Source organism: Chelonia mydas, chromosome 4 (assembly GCF_015237465.2).
Source record: "Chelonia mydas isolate rCheMyd1 chromosome 4, rCheMyd1.pri.v2, whole genome shotgun sequence".
NCBI lineage: Eukaryota > Metazoa > Chordata > Testudines > Cheloniidae > Chelonia > Chelonia mydas.
In genome coordinates, this window is record NC_057852.1 from 14,911,667 (window position 1) to 14,927,017 (window position 15,351).

A 15,351-nucleotide genomic window follows, 5' to 3' on the forward strand; every position below is an offset into this window, starting at 1 on the left:
CTCCTCTGGCTGAATGACTGAAGTTTTCAAATCATGATTTAAGACTTCAAGTTACAGAGAATCCACCATTTACTCCAGTTCAACCCAGCAAGTGACCCGTGTCCCAAGCTGCAGAGGAAGGCGAAAAACATCCAGGGTCTCTGCCAATCTGACCCGGGGGAAAATTACTTCCTGATGCCACATATGGTGATCAGTTAGACCCTGAGCATGTGGGCAAAACTCACCAGCCTGACACCTGGGAAAGAATTCTGTGTAGTAACTCAGAGCCCTCCCCATGTCGTGCCTCATCTCCAGCAGTTAGGGATATTTGCTACCAGCAGTTGCAGATAGGCCATGTGCCATTGGAGGGAATGGTATGATGAGATTGCCTACATCATACCTTCCCCTTTTAAGGACAGGGCTTTTGCAGTATTGCTAAATAGCTTTATAGGTATTTAAGAGTCAGCTCAAATTCAGTTCAGGGCCAACAGAATTTATAAATCTCTCCTAGAGGTTGTTTCTGTTAAACCTTTCCAGTAGCTTTTGTAATGAAAGCCAAATCTCTCTGCACTTAATTTTAACAGGCAATGTCTTATTACTTGAAGTATCTTTTACTGTGGGGCCTGTCATTGCTTTTATGGAGTCATCTTCGTTGTCAAAGTGCAATTGTGTGGTGTTCTCCAGTGTAAACTTAGATAAAGCATATATGCTTCTGGGTATCTAGACCTGATCATTTTCGTGTAGGAAAAATGACAACAAATGGCATGGAGAAACATCATCTCTTGGTTTGCATTTGAAATCGCTGATGGTGTGATGAAAGCAGCTAGTATTGTGGGATTTGTTTCCAGTGAATCTGCTTTGCATTAAATCTACCATGATGTTTTTTAAAATCAGCAAACCTCTTGGTGAAGGTACATTAATGTTTTGCTTATTTCAGGAATGATGCCAAAACAGTCAATGTTATCACAACAGCCTGCTTTTCCAAAGTCACAAAGGTGGGTGGAAATCGATCTGAAATGCCCAGTATATTTTGCTTCAGCTGTTTTTGCCATATCTGTCTGTCTGTCATATAATGACAATTTGTGCAACTTCCTTTCTATACAGTAGAACCTCAGAGTTATGAACACCTTGGGAACGGAGGTTGTTCCTAACTCTGAACAAAACGTTATGGTGGTTCTTTCAAAAGTTTACAACTGAACATTGTCTTAACACAGCTTTGAAACTTTACCATGCAGAAGAAAAATGCTGCTTTTAATTGTCTTAATTTCAATGAAACAAGCACAGAAACAATTTACTGTGTCAAATCTTTTTTAAACGTTCCCATTTTTTTAAATAGTTTACATTTAACGCAGTACTGTACTGTATTTTCTTTTTTCTGTTTTTGGTCTCTGCTGCTGCCTGATTGTGTACTTCTGGTTCCAAATGAGATCTGGTGTTCATAACTCTGCTGTTTGTAACTCTGAGGTTCTACTGTAATTATTCACGAAGGTGTTTCATTAACTTTTGGCTACAAATAGCTGGAGCACATCTCAATTTATTTCTGATGTAGAGAAATAGATTTATCACTTCTGCCCACAGAGCTGCAGCGATAGAAGTTAATAGCCTAGCTATTGCTGGCTGGTGTGAGATTCCATACCCCCTCACGCTGGGCAGTGCTAGCCAAAAGGGACTCTTGGGAGCATTGCCTCACGTTGATCGGCACTGTTGCGCTTTCTCAGCTCCAACACTGAAAATAACTGGTATCCCAGCTGCCCGTTCCCAGAAACAGCCCTGTATCTGGATGCTGCAATGGTGGTGGTTTTAGAAATGCCTAGGATGCCATGGGTGGGTTCGTTATATGATAAAGGCCCATACTCTATTTCTTAAAACCACCATAGGCTTGTGAAACTGAGCATAGGATCTAAAGTTGCTGCCAAAGTTACCATGAATGGCCTAATTGCTCAGAGCAATAAAACTAAAATTGTACTAGCAACTCAGGAAACCAGACTTTGCACAATAGGTTGTGTCTACGCTATAGTTGTGTCAGTCGAGGATCACGCCTTTTCACGTCCTTGGCTGACGTAACTCTGCTGGCCGCAGCTCCTGGTTTTGATGCCGTTGTGCTGGCATAGCTTGTCTTGTTTAGGGGTTGGTAGAATAAACTATGCTGATGAGCAGTGTAGCCGGTAATAAGATCCATCCACACTGGGGTGCTTTGCTGATATACCTGTGCTAGTAAAGCAGCCCTCGTGCAATAGTACAGGTTCACGTGGGCCATTGTGAAAGTCCTGCTACACTTCGATCAGTTGCATGCCAGTGCTTCACTGTTGCAAGACTGGCAACAAAGACTGACAGTGTTTTTTTGCATGTCTAGTGTTTTCAGTCAGCCTGTCCGTTTTACGCCATTTCCTATCTCTTGTTATAAGCAACTGGTGACCTAACATGGGGACCTTTGCCTCTTGTAAACTAATTCTTCCCCCTTCTATCCCCCCAAATGCCCATGTTTTTCAGATACTAGTTGCTGGTTTGAAATTCTTCCTTGGGAAAGATGAAGATGAGAAAAGAGAGAGTGATTCAGAATCTGAGGTTAGTCCAGAGGCTAATTCTCCTGCTGTCACTTTCTCAAACTCTGCAACAAGTATCTACAGTAGGTATTGTGTATCTTCTCCATCCAGGATGCAGCCACCTACACCCATTTGTTGATTGGTCTCCCCCCCCACCCCCCACCAGCCAGAAAGAATAGACGGGATTGTGTGTTAATTTGCCCATCAGTTTGAGAGATTCAGTCTCCTCAGGACATGTGCTGTTATTGTTAATGGGAAAGACGCCTGCACGTTGAGGGGAAGATCAGGAAAACAGTCCCCTTCGTTTTCAAAATCATTAAGGGCCACTTAGTGACTGGCCCATTTGTAGTACCCGGGCTGATGGTTGCATTGCTGGCAGCATGGGAAGTCATAACCCGCATTATAAGAATGAGCTAGTAGGAAAAACAATTTTTTTTCCCCTTACAGACTGTGAGAATGTAGTTGTTTCTAGTAGTGCCCTCAACATGCTGGGCACTACACACTGATGATACAAAGCAGATGTGGCCTCTGCCCTGAAGAGCTTACACTGTAAAGTACTATTCCAGGAAGAGTGTGATGCTTTTAGGTTCAGTCTTGTAGTTGACCACTGGCCAAACTCCAATTAAAGTCAGTTGTTGAGGTGCTTGAGTGGGGATTTGGGGATTGAGCTCTGTGATTGTTTAGAAGGTAAAGAATTACCAGAGGCTTCATGTAGACTTGTGATTGAGGAACTGGACTGGGAATCAGGAGACCAGGGTTGTTTGTTTTTTGTGTGTTTGTTTTTTGTGTGTTTTTTTTTTTTTTTTTTTTTTAATTAAAACTCTGCTGCAGACTTTGCATGTGACCACTTAATCTCTCTGTGGCTCAGTTCTTCATCTGCAAAATGGGGAAAATAGCACTTCTTTATCTCGCGTGGTGGTGTGAGAATAAATTTACTGATATGTGGGGAGTGCACAGAGGTTAGTGATGGGGGTCAGACAAGTACATAGATGCTGTTACCCTAGCCATCCTCCCACCCCCAGCTACTTTATCTGATCTGTACTGAGATCCTTTTAAAGCATTACTCATGAATTGGGTATTGTTGAATAATACGTTACTATTGCCTAAGGACTAGTACCATGTCTGTTGTATTGCTTTATTGACGTGCTGTTACCTGGTCCTAAACCTTGGTGTATGTGTTCTCTTGTATGAAGTCAAAGTTTTAAGTATTGAAATGAATGTCAGGCTGGCTACATGGCAAACATTTGGAGGTAGAGTGAATTGGTTTCCTATTTTTGAAAACCTGGTGTGTGACCCTGACAGTTGTTGCTTTCAATCAGCTGCAATGTCCTATTTGAAGCCTCATTCCCTTGAGTCATGCTCTGTCTGATGTTCCTTTCTGAAGGATGAAGGGCCCACAGCCAGAGACCTCATGGTGAGATATGCAACCGGAAAGAAAACCACCAAACACAAGAAGAAGATGGAGAAAGCCATGAAGGTTCTGAAGGTAAGGGAAGCCCAGTTGGACATTTTGGCATCGCCATGGAACTAGCTGCAGAATCCAAGTGGTGGCTTGGTGGAAAGGGAAACAGTAGTAAATTGAATACTTGTAAAGCTAAATAGGATTTTAAAAGCAGTCAGCCCTAACAATGCAGGGCTCAACTTAATCAAACGCCTAAAGACGACATGCTCTTCTTTTTTCCCATTTTGAGACCATAGTCATCTACGTCCGGTTCTCTCCTTCATTGGTTCATACACCGGGACCCTTGAAGACCTGGATTTTTGTGCTCTCCTGTGTCCCTTTTTAGCCAGCTACCCTTTGTCATGTCTTCTAAGCAAAGCTCCCTTTGCTGCTCTAGCAGCAGCCAGCTTGACATACTCATGTTCACGTGGAAGAACGTGTTGAAAAGAGACTTTGCTAGGTTAGATTGTGGACCAGGTTCTGCCTTGATTTGCATCTCATTCAGTCCTTTTGTGTGGGGTACACTGTAAGTCAGGGCACGATTGTGGCATGTTTTCTGAACTGCTGTTTCCCATGCCCAGTGCCTGGTTGGGAACTAGTATCTATATAGCTAGAGGTATGTTTCAAGAGTTTGAGTGGAGCTTTCATTACGCAGTTTGGATTGACTTTGCCTAGAGTCGTATGGCTGAAAACCACATGTAACTCAGGAAATGTTGAAAGTGCTGATGAACCTTACTATTTAAAATCAAAACATGCTTCTTAAAGCTGGTAATGTGAAATGGCACTTTTCCAGAACTAATGTCTGAAATTAGCTTAGAGCAACTCTTCCATGGAAAGGAAAAAGTGTCTCCTTGTCTCTTGCTGTCCTACAGAAACATAAGAAGAAGAAAAAGGCAGAGGTGTTTAACTTCTCCGCTATTCATTTGATCCATGATCCCCAAGGTAAGCGTGGTGTCCAAGCCAATTGATATACATGCGCCTTGGAAATTCTAATACATGTTCGAGCCAAGATACTGATGTTCAGGCAAAACTGCAATGGGAGAGACACCTATGCTCCACTGTTTGAACGTGGGCGTGATATGGAATGCTTAGATACCACACTTCGTCACCAGATCTCAAAGTACTTCACAAATGTTGATTAAATCTCACAGCACCTTGCAAGTTAGGAGTAATAGTCATAGATTTTAAGGCTAGATGGGACCACTGTTGTGCTCATCTAGTCTTGACTTCCTGCATAACGCTGGCCACAGAGCTTCACCTGGTAACTTCTGGTATGTAACTTCTGTCCGAGCTAAGCTTATCTTTATCCAGTCTTGCTTTAAAGACTTCCTGGAGAAACCGAGGGAAATAGTGGAAACTAATTACCATTCATCACTTAGTCGTTCAAAAATTTGCCCCTTATTTCTAGTCTGTTTTTGTCTAATAGTACTCTTTCCCTCTGGACAGCATGAACTTGTTTTTTTTCAGATAGGCCTCCACTCAGCCTCCTTTTTAGTGCATGTTAACTGGCTTTAAATATTGACCCTAAAACCTTAAAGCTATGGAGCTGTGTAAAAGGCATGTGCCATCCCTGCGCCCCCCCGGCAGCCTGGTGTGCCCTGCTTGAATTCCCCAGTTGGGCGTCAGTAAGTTGATTTTAATAGATCTCGAGACTTTGGTTCAGAGCTCCCAAACTTAGTTTGCAGAGCAAAGTCTCTGGCCAGGCTGGTCTCCTGGACTGAGAGAGGCTCCATGCAGGCTGTGCTTGATGCTTCTAGTCCTGTTTTCCTTGCTCAGCTTTCTTTTCCTGTTTAAATAGCCCACCCACAGGATGGTACAGGGCCTCCTTGGTTGCACCCAGGATGCTTCCCTGGAGTCCTTCTAGACCCAACTTCAGGGCCTTACACAGGAGCCCAGCTTTGCTCCCTGTGGTTCCTCCTGCAAATTGAGTTTTCTCCACCCTTTCAGGCCCAGGTGTTTCAGGCTGTCACCCGCTCCCAGTGAGTCCAGCCCCCTTAGGCAGGGAAGCAGCTAAGTATGGCATAGGCAGGGTTGATTGAACAGGGCTGGCTGGCCCCAGGCCTCTTGGCCCTTAAAGGAGCAAGCCACCCTGTGACAAGCCCATTGATTTACCGTTTTGCTTGTTTATCTTGTTCCCAATTTTATGAGCAATTTTTTTCTTTATTCATGTTTTTTCTTCTTGCTGATCTAATGCAGTAACCAATTCACCTTGTGTATCCTCAGGGTGAGGCTATCTGAGCCTTACTAGCTGATTATCTAATGATCTGTTTCTGTTTTATTCTGTGAAGTCTCTTGGGATGTGACACTGACGCACATCCTGCTCTGACATCCTCGAACCCCCAGTGCTATTACTTCTTGCTGACACTCCATGTTGGTTCCAGATTTTGCAGAGAAACTCCTAAAGCAGCTCGAGACCTCCAAGGAACGATTTGAAGTGAAGATGATGCTCATGGACCTTATCTCTAGACTAGTTGGAATACACGAGGTACACATCATGTTAACTGCACTGGGGTTTTGAGCTCTCATGTCGGAAGTAGGCTTGTCAGGCAGTAATGGGTCTGAATGTGATCAAGATGGCACGGTGGGTTAACGCTCTGGCCTTTCACCACTGGAGACTTTGTTGTTGTAAGTGAAGATGAGTTTGACTTAATTTTATTTCCTAATGGATTTAGGTCTATCGCACCACGCCACTCCATGTCTGGCACTGTTAGCTGGCCTGAGAGGGCCAGCAGTGTAAGAGTAAGTGCCTTACAGTCTAGGCCAGGTGTGTTAGAACAATGTGTATTGTGGGGTTGCTGAGAGCCATAGAACCAAACTGTAAACCCTGTATATGATGGAAACCCCTTCAAGCCCCTAGTTCGAGTACCTGTGGGTCAGGAATCCCTGAGGTTTATGATAACTACATAAAGGAGTGTCCATCCTGGGATCTGAATGCTTTTGGCAGTCTCTTCAAAGTACTGTCAATCATAAATGGACTCTGGCAATTCCCCACCTAACAGCAACTTGAGTATAACTGAACTGTATTAATCCCCACAAACAGAATTTCTACAGTCCTCCAACTTCTCCGTCTGTCCAGCTCCCTGTGGGCGCAGGAGAAAAGATGGGCCTTGCAGCCTGTCCTGGGGGTTGGCAAACTCAGGTGGTACTGAGTGTGTGAGGGAACCTGCCCAGCCAGGGCCCGTGCCATCTGGTTCTGCTGGGACTGTCTCTTCATTCCAGACTGTGACAGAAGAAAAATTGAGTGACTTGAAAATTTGAATTCAACAGACACTATATGAAACCCTAAATGTTCAATATTGAAGTGCAATGGTTTTGGGTTCAGGTCCATTGCCTAGTGGGTACGTGGCCATGTGATGAAGGCCACACCCCTGACAGGTGCCCCTTTGACAGTCTTCTTGAAGACTAGCTTCCATGCCCACTCGTTCCTCAGTTACCCTCTTGTGCTTACAGGAGACCTAAAATGGGACACTTGCATGACAGCCCCAATTCAAAGTCCGTGAAAGCCAATGGGATCCCTTCCTTCCATTGACTTCAATGGGATTTGGATTGGGATCAGTATTTACTTTATTAAAGAAAATATTGAACATCTCATTGCAGTATTTCCCCCCCCCGACACACCCCCCCCTCCCCAATCCAAAGCAGGAAAACACATTTAGAATCCACTCTCTGTTACAAACACGTTGTCCAGTAACACCAATGCAGTCTGTGTATACCATTGTCTGTACAAAATGATTATGAATGTTTCACAGCCCCTCCGTCTAGACAGGCAGATATAAGGGAGGAAACGCTGGCAGGGTTTTTTAATCCAGTATCAACTTTCCTCCCCACAGCTCTTTCTCTTTAACTTCTATCCCTTTGTGCAGCGGTTCATGCAGCCCCATCAGAGAGGTAAGCAACCATCGACAAAACATGTATCCTCTCCCTGCCTTTGGGTTTTGCATTCCCATATTGCCCTGTGTGCAGTCGGTTTCGAGCAGTGGTGCTATAGGATAAAGGGTGGACAATCAAGTTTGCCCTGTCAAATAGGGAGGGCGTGGAAGGAGGAGGGTGAAGAACAGAGATGCAGTTTTGCTACCAGGTGTTGTTATGGGCTACGGAAATGGTGTGTCCCGTACTTCTGAAAGTGGGAGCTAGAATTCTTTAAATACAGACTAGAATGGATCCCCTGAATTCTGTGAGTTAAACCAAGCTGCTGCAAGAAGCTGTCTGTAATTGTTTAGCAAAGTTTGTATCTCTTGCTGCACCATAGTTAAAGTTGCAACACTATTTCAGTCTAGAGTAGTGGCTCTCAACCTTTCCAGACTACTGTACCCCTTTCAGGACGCTGATTTGTCTTGTGTGCCCCCAAGTTTTGCCTCATTTAAAAACTACTTGCTTACAAAATCAGACATGGTGTCCTGTGACACTTTTGTATTTCTATTACCGAAAAATGGCTTACTTTCTCATTTCTCATATAACTATAAAATAAGTCAGTTGGAATATAAATCTTGTGCTTACATTTCAGTGTATGGTATACAGAGCACTATAAACAAGTCATTTTCTGCATGAAATTTTAGTTTGTACTGACTTTATGAGTGCTTTTTATGGAGCCTGTTGTAAAACTAGGCAAATATCTAGATGAGTTGATGCACCCCCTGGAAGACCTCTGCCTACCCTCAGGGGTACATGTACCCGTGGTTTAGAACCAGTGCTCTAGAGCAGACTTTTCAAAGTGCACTCCAGCCCATATGCAGTGGTTAAAAAGAGGTGGCCAGCTGAGGGCCTGGGATAAACTTTGTGGTATCAGATTGCGTGCGTTATTGTGACAGCGAGTGGTCCAGAGGATCTGGTTTTGCAAGGCTCCAAATGACCTTCATATTCTCTATGGAAGTTCAGGGTGCTGAGCTTCCTGCAGGATGGGACCCAGAATTAGAAGTTGTGATGCACGGAGATACTTATAAGCCTCTGAAAGCAGAAATGGCTGTCTGTTGACTGTGGAACCTTTCTCTCTTTCTCTCCTACTCTTCTAGAAGTGACCAAGATCCTTCTTTTTGCTGCGCAAGCGTCTCATCAGCTGGTGCCGCCAGAGGTCAGGATCCTTCCAAATCTCATTCATATTAAACAGTAGACTGTGTGCAAACACTGGAAATATAACTGCTGAACGTGTTGACAGAGCTATGCTGAGAGAGACAAAAAACCTGCCCAATCGTGTTAAAACTCACAGGCTGGAAGTGTTGTTGGATGCTGGGTATTGTTTAAGTAGGGGGAAAAGTAATGCAAGGAGTGATTTCTCCGTTGTCTGCTCAGTTCCTCTGAGATTACATCCTCTTGGTGTCAGGTGGGGTTGAAAAGCACACGCTGATCTTTCAAAATGGGAACACTTGTGCTTATTCTGTGGTTTATGTTCCATAAAGAAAAATGTAATGAATACCTGTGACTCTTTGGGGTTCACCCAGGCCAGTAGGGGGTTCAGTCAACACCTGCCTTGCAACTCTGGGTGTCTTAAATCCTATGCTTCTGTAAAGTGGGTTTTTTATCCATGAAAGCTGATGCCCAAATAAATCTGATAGTCTTTAAGGTGCCACCGGACTCCTCGTTGTGTTTGTTCAAAGTAAGAGTCTCACCACAGTTGTTTTCCTGCATGGCTGGCTGGTTCTTAGCCAGGGTTCAGTCACGGAGCCCACAGTGCTCTGTTTCTTTGACTGTTCAGGTGAAGGGTAACTTTAGGGGTTCTCCCCCTCTTTTTATAGTCTAGTAAACCTCTGAAATGTGTTCTTCTGAAGTTCTCTTCTGAAGAGAGAGGTTCTTTCCCCTGCAGGGTGTAGACTCCATTCTGCCTGGTGCAGACACTATGCTGGCTTCACCCCTGCTTGTAATTTTTACACTGCAAATGATTTTCCTGCAATCTCCCATACCAGTAAATAGCCCCCTGTCCGTGGCAACACCTGTCTTGTGGGGCTGGTCCCTTTCATTTGTCGCGAAAAACCTATTTATCAACTTCCCCTGACATGCCTGGTTAAAACACATTTTAGTCACACATTTCTGGATAACTCTTTGCAGGTTAACCGTATATACATCACACAAGAATGTGAATGATCAGTGAGTTAGTTGTTTTTCAGTGATTTATTACATGCCACTTTTTGGATAAATATCATGACGACAGTGGATGGGGATATACTGAGTGGGTCAGGCCAGCTGAGTCTGGAGCTCCTTGCCATTTAGCCTTGGGATGCTCTTAGGGTCACAGACTGGCTCCCATATATCACTTTTAATCAAAGTAAATCTCCAAATGGCTTTACAAAGGAGGGCAGAAGCATTACCCCCATTTTACAGACAGGGAAACTGAGGCACAGAGCAGTGATGTGACTTGATTGAAGTCACTCAGCAGGCCAGTGGCAGATCCGGGTCTGCTGAATCCCCATTCAGTGCTGTATTCACTAGGCCGCATTTCCTCCCTGTAGTAAGATTTGTATCGCATAAATTCTCCATGGATTAGAATGTCTCTTAAAGGGCCAAGTCCCAAGCTTTGAGTGAGTTTGCCCTTTGTGAATATGGCATTGTATGCAAATGAGTATAACTCCAATAAGAATGTGTGTTCATCTGTCTCTACTTTCCTTTCTAGATCATCCAGTCAGTATTAATGACCATAGCCAACAACTTTGTCACTGACAAGAATTCTGGGGAAGTTATGACTGTAGGGTAGGTATGAAAGTTCATGATAACTCAGTCTGGGATCCGTGGGGAACCTGGGTTGCTAGAAACAATGTAAAACTCATAGAAAATAGCTTGGTGTATCTCTTTAAAAAAAATACCCATTGAAATAAAAAAATAACCTTTTGTGCAGTGTGCTTTGAGTTTGGTAAACTATTTATTTTTAGTTGCCAACACTGCTATGTCACTGGTCGTAGAGGTCATTGGTTAGCACCAGGATGCTCCCCAGATGTGGCTGAATCCCTGCTTTCCTGGGTAACAAGATCTCTGGGAATGTTCTGTGCGTATCCCATTTATCTGTAAACTCTTAAGTACGTCATGATTTTTCAGAGTGTAGATACCATGATGGTCAAGACTTCATTCCCTGTCTATACAATGACTGAAACTGTGCTAGCTACAACTAAGTTTAACCATAGCTGTTGCCAGCAGAATGCTAACCCAGTTTCTGCGCCCAGTATAAACTGGCTTATTTTGCCGAGACCCGTGCCATAGACTGATTGATGTATAATAATAGTAATTATATAATAATAATTGTACAAGGTATTGTATCTCTTTTATAATCGAGATCTAAGATGAGTCTGAGGAAAAGGTGTCCCTGTTCATACCAATTGCATGGGGCTGTGGGTGGAAACATGCTTACTAGTTCGAGCCATGCTTTAAGAATGGTTCTTGCTAAAATGGTTTCAACCATAAGGAGGGGGTGGGGGATGTACCTTAGAGAGAGAGACTGGGGAGGGTGAGGGTCAATGTGAGGGTAAAGTTACTTTGAAAGGGAACTCTTCTGTGTGAGCATACAGGTCCCCAGCATAGGCTGTCCTTTACTGATCTAACCATGGATGAATGCAGTCAAGATTCCTGACTCCTCTAGGCACAGACATGGTCCACAGATTTAAAGGGTTTTAGCTTTTCTGTATGGGCTGCCCACTTCCAACCTTTGGTCTTGGATGCTTTCTAGCTAGTTAGTGATTGCTGTGCCAGTACTTCATCTTAATTTTCAAAGATGCTGAGCACTTGCACCTCTGGAAACTGGTCCATCATGGTGGCTAGGAGAACAGACTATGCAAAGCTGCCATGCTTTGGATAGGCTACCTCGGGGGTTGAGTCCCGTGCTGCTCTTTTCTCTGACACTGAGTTGTGTGCCTCAAGATGACCGTCCCTGAGTCTCAGACACGGTCGTGCAACATGCTGCAGCCAGGGTCTTTTCTAACTGAGACAAATTTTTTTTAAAAACTTTGATTTTTCTAGAATGAATGCGATAAAAGAGATAACTGCGAGATGTCCTCTGGCTATGACCGAAGACCTGCTCCAAGACCTTGCCCTGTACAAATCTCATAAAGATAAAAGTAAGTTTAGTGCTTTGCAGGTGGAAAAACGTGTTGCTCTTTTTTTTTTTTACCCATGTTTATGCTGAGTGTTCTGATGTAAGGAATAGGTTAGAGTTCAGAGTATTTCTCATGTTAGTCTCCTGCACCTCTGTGTCTGTTTCAGGTGTCCTCATGTGAGAGATGAAGCAGTTAGAGCAGTTGGGAGGGGAAAAGTGTAGTTGCCTAGCAGCTACCTGAACTGAAGCTACATAAGGGCTTGATCTTGCACAGTTTGATCAATGGGAACGTTGTCAATTGGTTGATCACTGACTGTAGGGGATGCAGGTTCATGTCCTAAATAAATATTGATTGTGTGAGTTACCTTGGAAATGTCCGATCAAGTTCTGGAGACACTTTCTTCTTCACTTCTTTTTTAGAAGTAACGGATTCACACCGATATTGGTAGCTGCTTTAATTTTGAAAAAGGATTTTTGGGGAGATGTATCCAATAAACAAAACTAGAGTAGAGCAAAGAAGGCTAAGAGTAGAAGGTAGTTTTACAAAGTAGGTAGTCCAGAGTAGAAGGGAAAGACATGGATTGTCAAATAGAATAATGCTAAGAAGTTACTATTGAGAAAGATGTAGGAAATATAGCGCTTTTACCCTCCTCCCCACCCACAGAACAAAACCTAATTCTAGCTCAATGCTTTCCTTTTCATTTGATCCAGATCCTGCTTTTTCCAAGGTGTTTGTTTATTCCTGGTATTTGTTTTGTAGATGTAATGATGTCTGCAAGAACTCTGATACATCTCTTCCGATCACTGAATCCGCAAATGTTACAAAAAAAATTCAGGGTAAGTGATGTTTATGTGCATTAATTTGTATCTGAAATGCAGGGTTGTGATCCTGAAAATGAGGATGAAATAAATTGAACATCTCTAGCCAGTGAACATGGTTAACTGTGTGCATACTTTTAACTAAGAATATGTGCATTGCATTTTGCCCTGGAGAGATCACCTAAAGGCAAAAGGCAGTGTGGCCTAAGGACAGAGCACTGGACCTAAGAGACATGGGTTCTATTCCTGGCTCTGCCACTCGCTTACTAGGTGACCTTGGGCAAGTCACTTCCCATCTCAGTTTCCCCATCTGTAAAATGGGGATAACGATGCTTCTTTGCAAAGTGCCTTGAGAGCTGTAGAGTATCTTTGTCCCCATTGCTTCACTGCAGAATCCATCGTTAATCTATGGAGAGGAGATGTTTTTCAATAAAGTGCTGTGCTCTGAAAATGCAATATCAGAAGCTCTTCATCATCATTTATTTTTCTGTGTGACTAAAACCTAACCTTGTTAAAAGGAGTGGATGGAGGGATTATCTGAACCTGGAGGGCTGTGGATCTCTGTCGTTCCAATGCTCATTAATGTATAAAGCTTGTTCGGAATAGGCAGAAGTTTAATCCAGAGTTTTGGAGGGCGTGCTGGGATGTGTGCCTCTGGCAGATTTCTAACACTGGCTGATCACTTCTTGTTTCATTGGTGAAAAAACACCTTGTAACAGGGCAGTCTGCCCTTTAAGGGGAGCAACCAGCCCTGTTCTGGGGAGCAGCCTGGCAGGCAGGTGTTGGGAATTAACTGACCCAGCTGGGTAGCAGCAGTTGATTGGGTCTGATGTTTTCCACTAGGGGATATAAATGAGGACCTGCGGCAGTCCAGGACCAGGAGAGGGCTGGGAGAATGCTCTCCTGTAACTATGGCAGAGGACTGCAGGAGGCCCTGTGGACCTCCTAGGCAGGGTGGAAATCCTGACACTAAACTGCCAGTCCCCGTCCAGTTCCCTTCGTTTGACCCTTTGACCGCACTCCTGTCCATGTTGTTCATTAGTTGTCCCCTGTAATTATTTGGTTTTCCAGGTCCTGTGGACCCCCTTCTTGGGCGGGGGGGGGATCCTTTAGTTTTGCCCGCCCACTTCCTGGATCCCAATAAGACTAAACTGCCAGAGGCTGGCGGGACACCACAGTCTGTGTTGTGAGCTGTACTATGTGTATTGACATATCATGTTTCCCAGGCTGGTGATCGAGTCCACCAACCTTATGCCCCTTTTAAAATGTTCTGTTGGTGAAATTAAAGAAAACAAAGAGCTACTTACAACATGTACTTGGCTTACTTATAGGGTAAACCTACTGAGGCCTCATCAGAAGCCAGAATCCACGAGTATGGAGAATTAGATGCCAAAGATTATATTCCAGGAGCAGAAATATTAGAGGTTGAGAATAAGGAAGAAGAAGGAGGGAAACACGAGGAAGGTTGGTTAGTTTTTCTTCACTTCCAGGCAGTACAGCATTGCCACTAGAGTTCTAGTTACATGTGAAAGTGTGGTGCAAGTCTCTTGTTGTAAAGCAGAAACTTTGACACTGTAATGTCTTGAGTAACCCTGGCCATGTGTGCATTTGTCCAGTGAAACAGCACTAGTGCTGCCCTTGAATGAATGAATGCAATACACACCCAGTTATATTTGACATTGGGTCTGTGCTGCTTTATGCAGTATTTGCTTTAGCAAGAGATAACAAAGGGGTTTTGTTGCCTGTGTGACTAATCTTCAAGGAAAAGCAGGTCATACAGCTTCAAAAGTGCACCTGTTCAGCTCTCCCCAAGATAAAGAACTGCTTGCTTACTATGTCCTTGAGTCACTTTGAAGACTTAAGAAGAGCAGTGCTCAGGCTGTTGAAAATGTAACATGACTTTTTCATACAATGTGTGCTGCTTCCATACCTGTGTGAACTGGTTGGATGTTGGGGATGCGGCAGAATATCACTGCATGCATGTACGGTGCCCTGCGCAGTAGACATCATGGGGCACTCGTGTAGCGCTGTTTATCTTCTGAGCCTTTTCCAAACACATTTTATAACTTTACAGAGCTCTTTACAATAACTGCAACGTAGGCTGGCAGTAAATTAGGTTTACACGACAGCTTGTCTCCATTGCCAGTGATTAGACATCGGGCACACCAGTGTTTTGCAAGCTGCCTTTGGTGTTTTCTTACAACTTTGGGGATAACTTGTTTATTTCTACGGTTGGTCCCACTTACAACAACTGATGATGACATCACAACCTCCATGAAGGATCTGATTCTAGTTACTGTATAAACTTGTAATAAAGTGACAGTTTCTGCCTTAAATAGCTTGTGTACTATGTTAATTACAAGATGCAACAGGTGCCTGAATTAAACTGGTTAGGGGCACGTCTTGTCTTTGACAGCTTCCACAAGCCATTTCCACCAAACTACCTGTTTTTATATAAATACACACATCTGAATGTTGCTGAAAGACACAACTTTGTGGTCCATGGACTATTTTTGTACAGCATGTAGCACAGGGATCAGCAACCTTTGGCACGCAGC

At 43.7% G+C, this 15,351-nt stretch overlaps 1 protein-coding gene across 6 annotated transcripts in view; it reads left to right on the top strand.

Moving 5' to 3' along the window:
* The window catches only part of SDAD1 (SDA1 domain containing 1), a 34,645-nt gene that overhangs the window by 10,366 nt on the left and 8,928 nt on the right, over positions 1-15,351 (top strand). For all 6 annotated transcript variants that reach the window (XM_043544780.1, XM_037896713.2, XM_037896712.2 and 3 more), the window contains exons 7-17: positions 917-974; positions 2,470-2,544; positions 3,907-4,008; positions 4,836-4,905; positions 6,345-6,448; positions 7,794-7,851; positions 8,973-9,031; positions 10,565-10,641; positions 11,899-11,996; positions 12,735-12,811; positions 14,125-14,257. In XM_043544780.1, the coding sequence (XP_043400715.1) occupies positions 917-974; positions 2,470-2,544; positions 3,907-4,008; positions 4,836-4,905; positions 6,345-6,448; positions 7,794-7,851; positions 8,973-9,031; positions 10,565-10,641; positions 11,899-11,996; positions 12,735-12,811; positions 14,125-14,257 (911 nt within the window). The remainder of the gene's footprint in view (positions 1-916; positions 975-2,469; positions 2,545-3,906; positions 4,009-4,835; positions 4,906-6,344; positions 6,449-7,793; positions 7,852-8,972; positions 9,032-10,564; positions 10,642-11,898; positions 11,997-12,734; positions 12,812-14,124; positions 14,258-15,351) is intronic.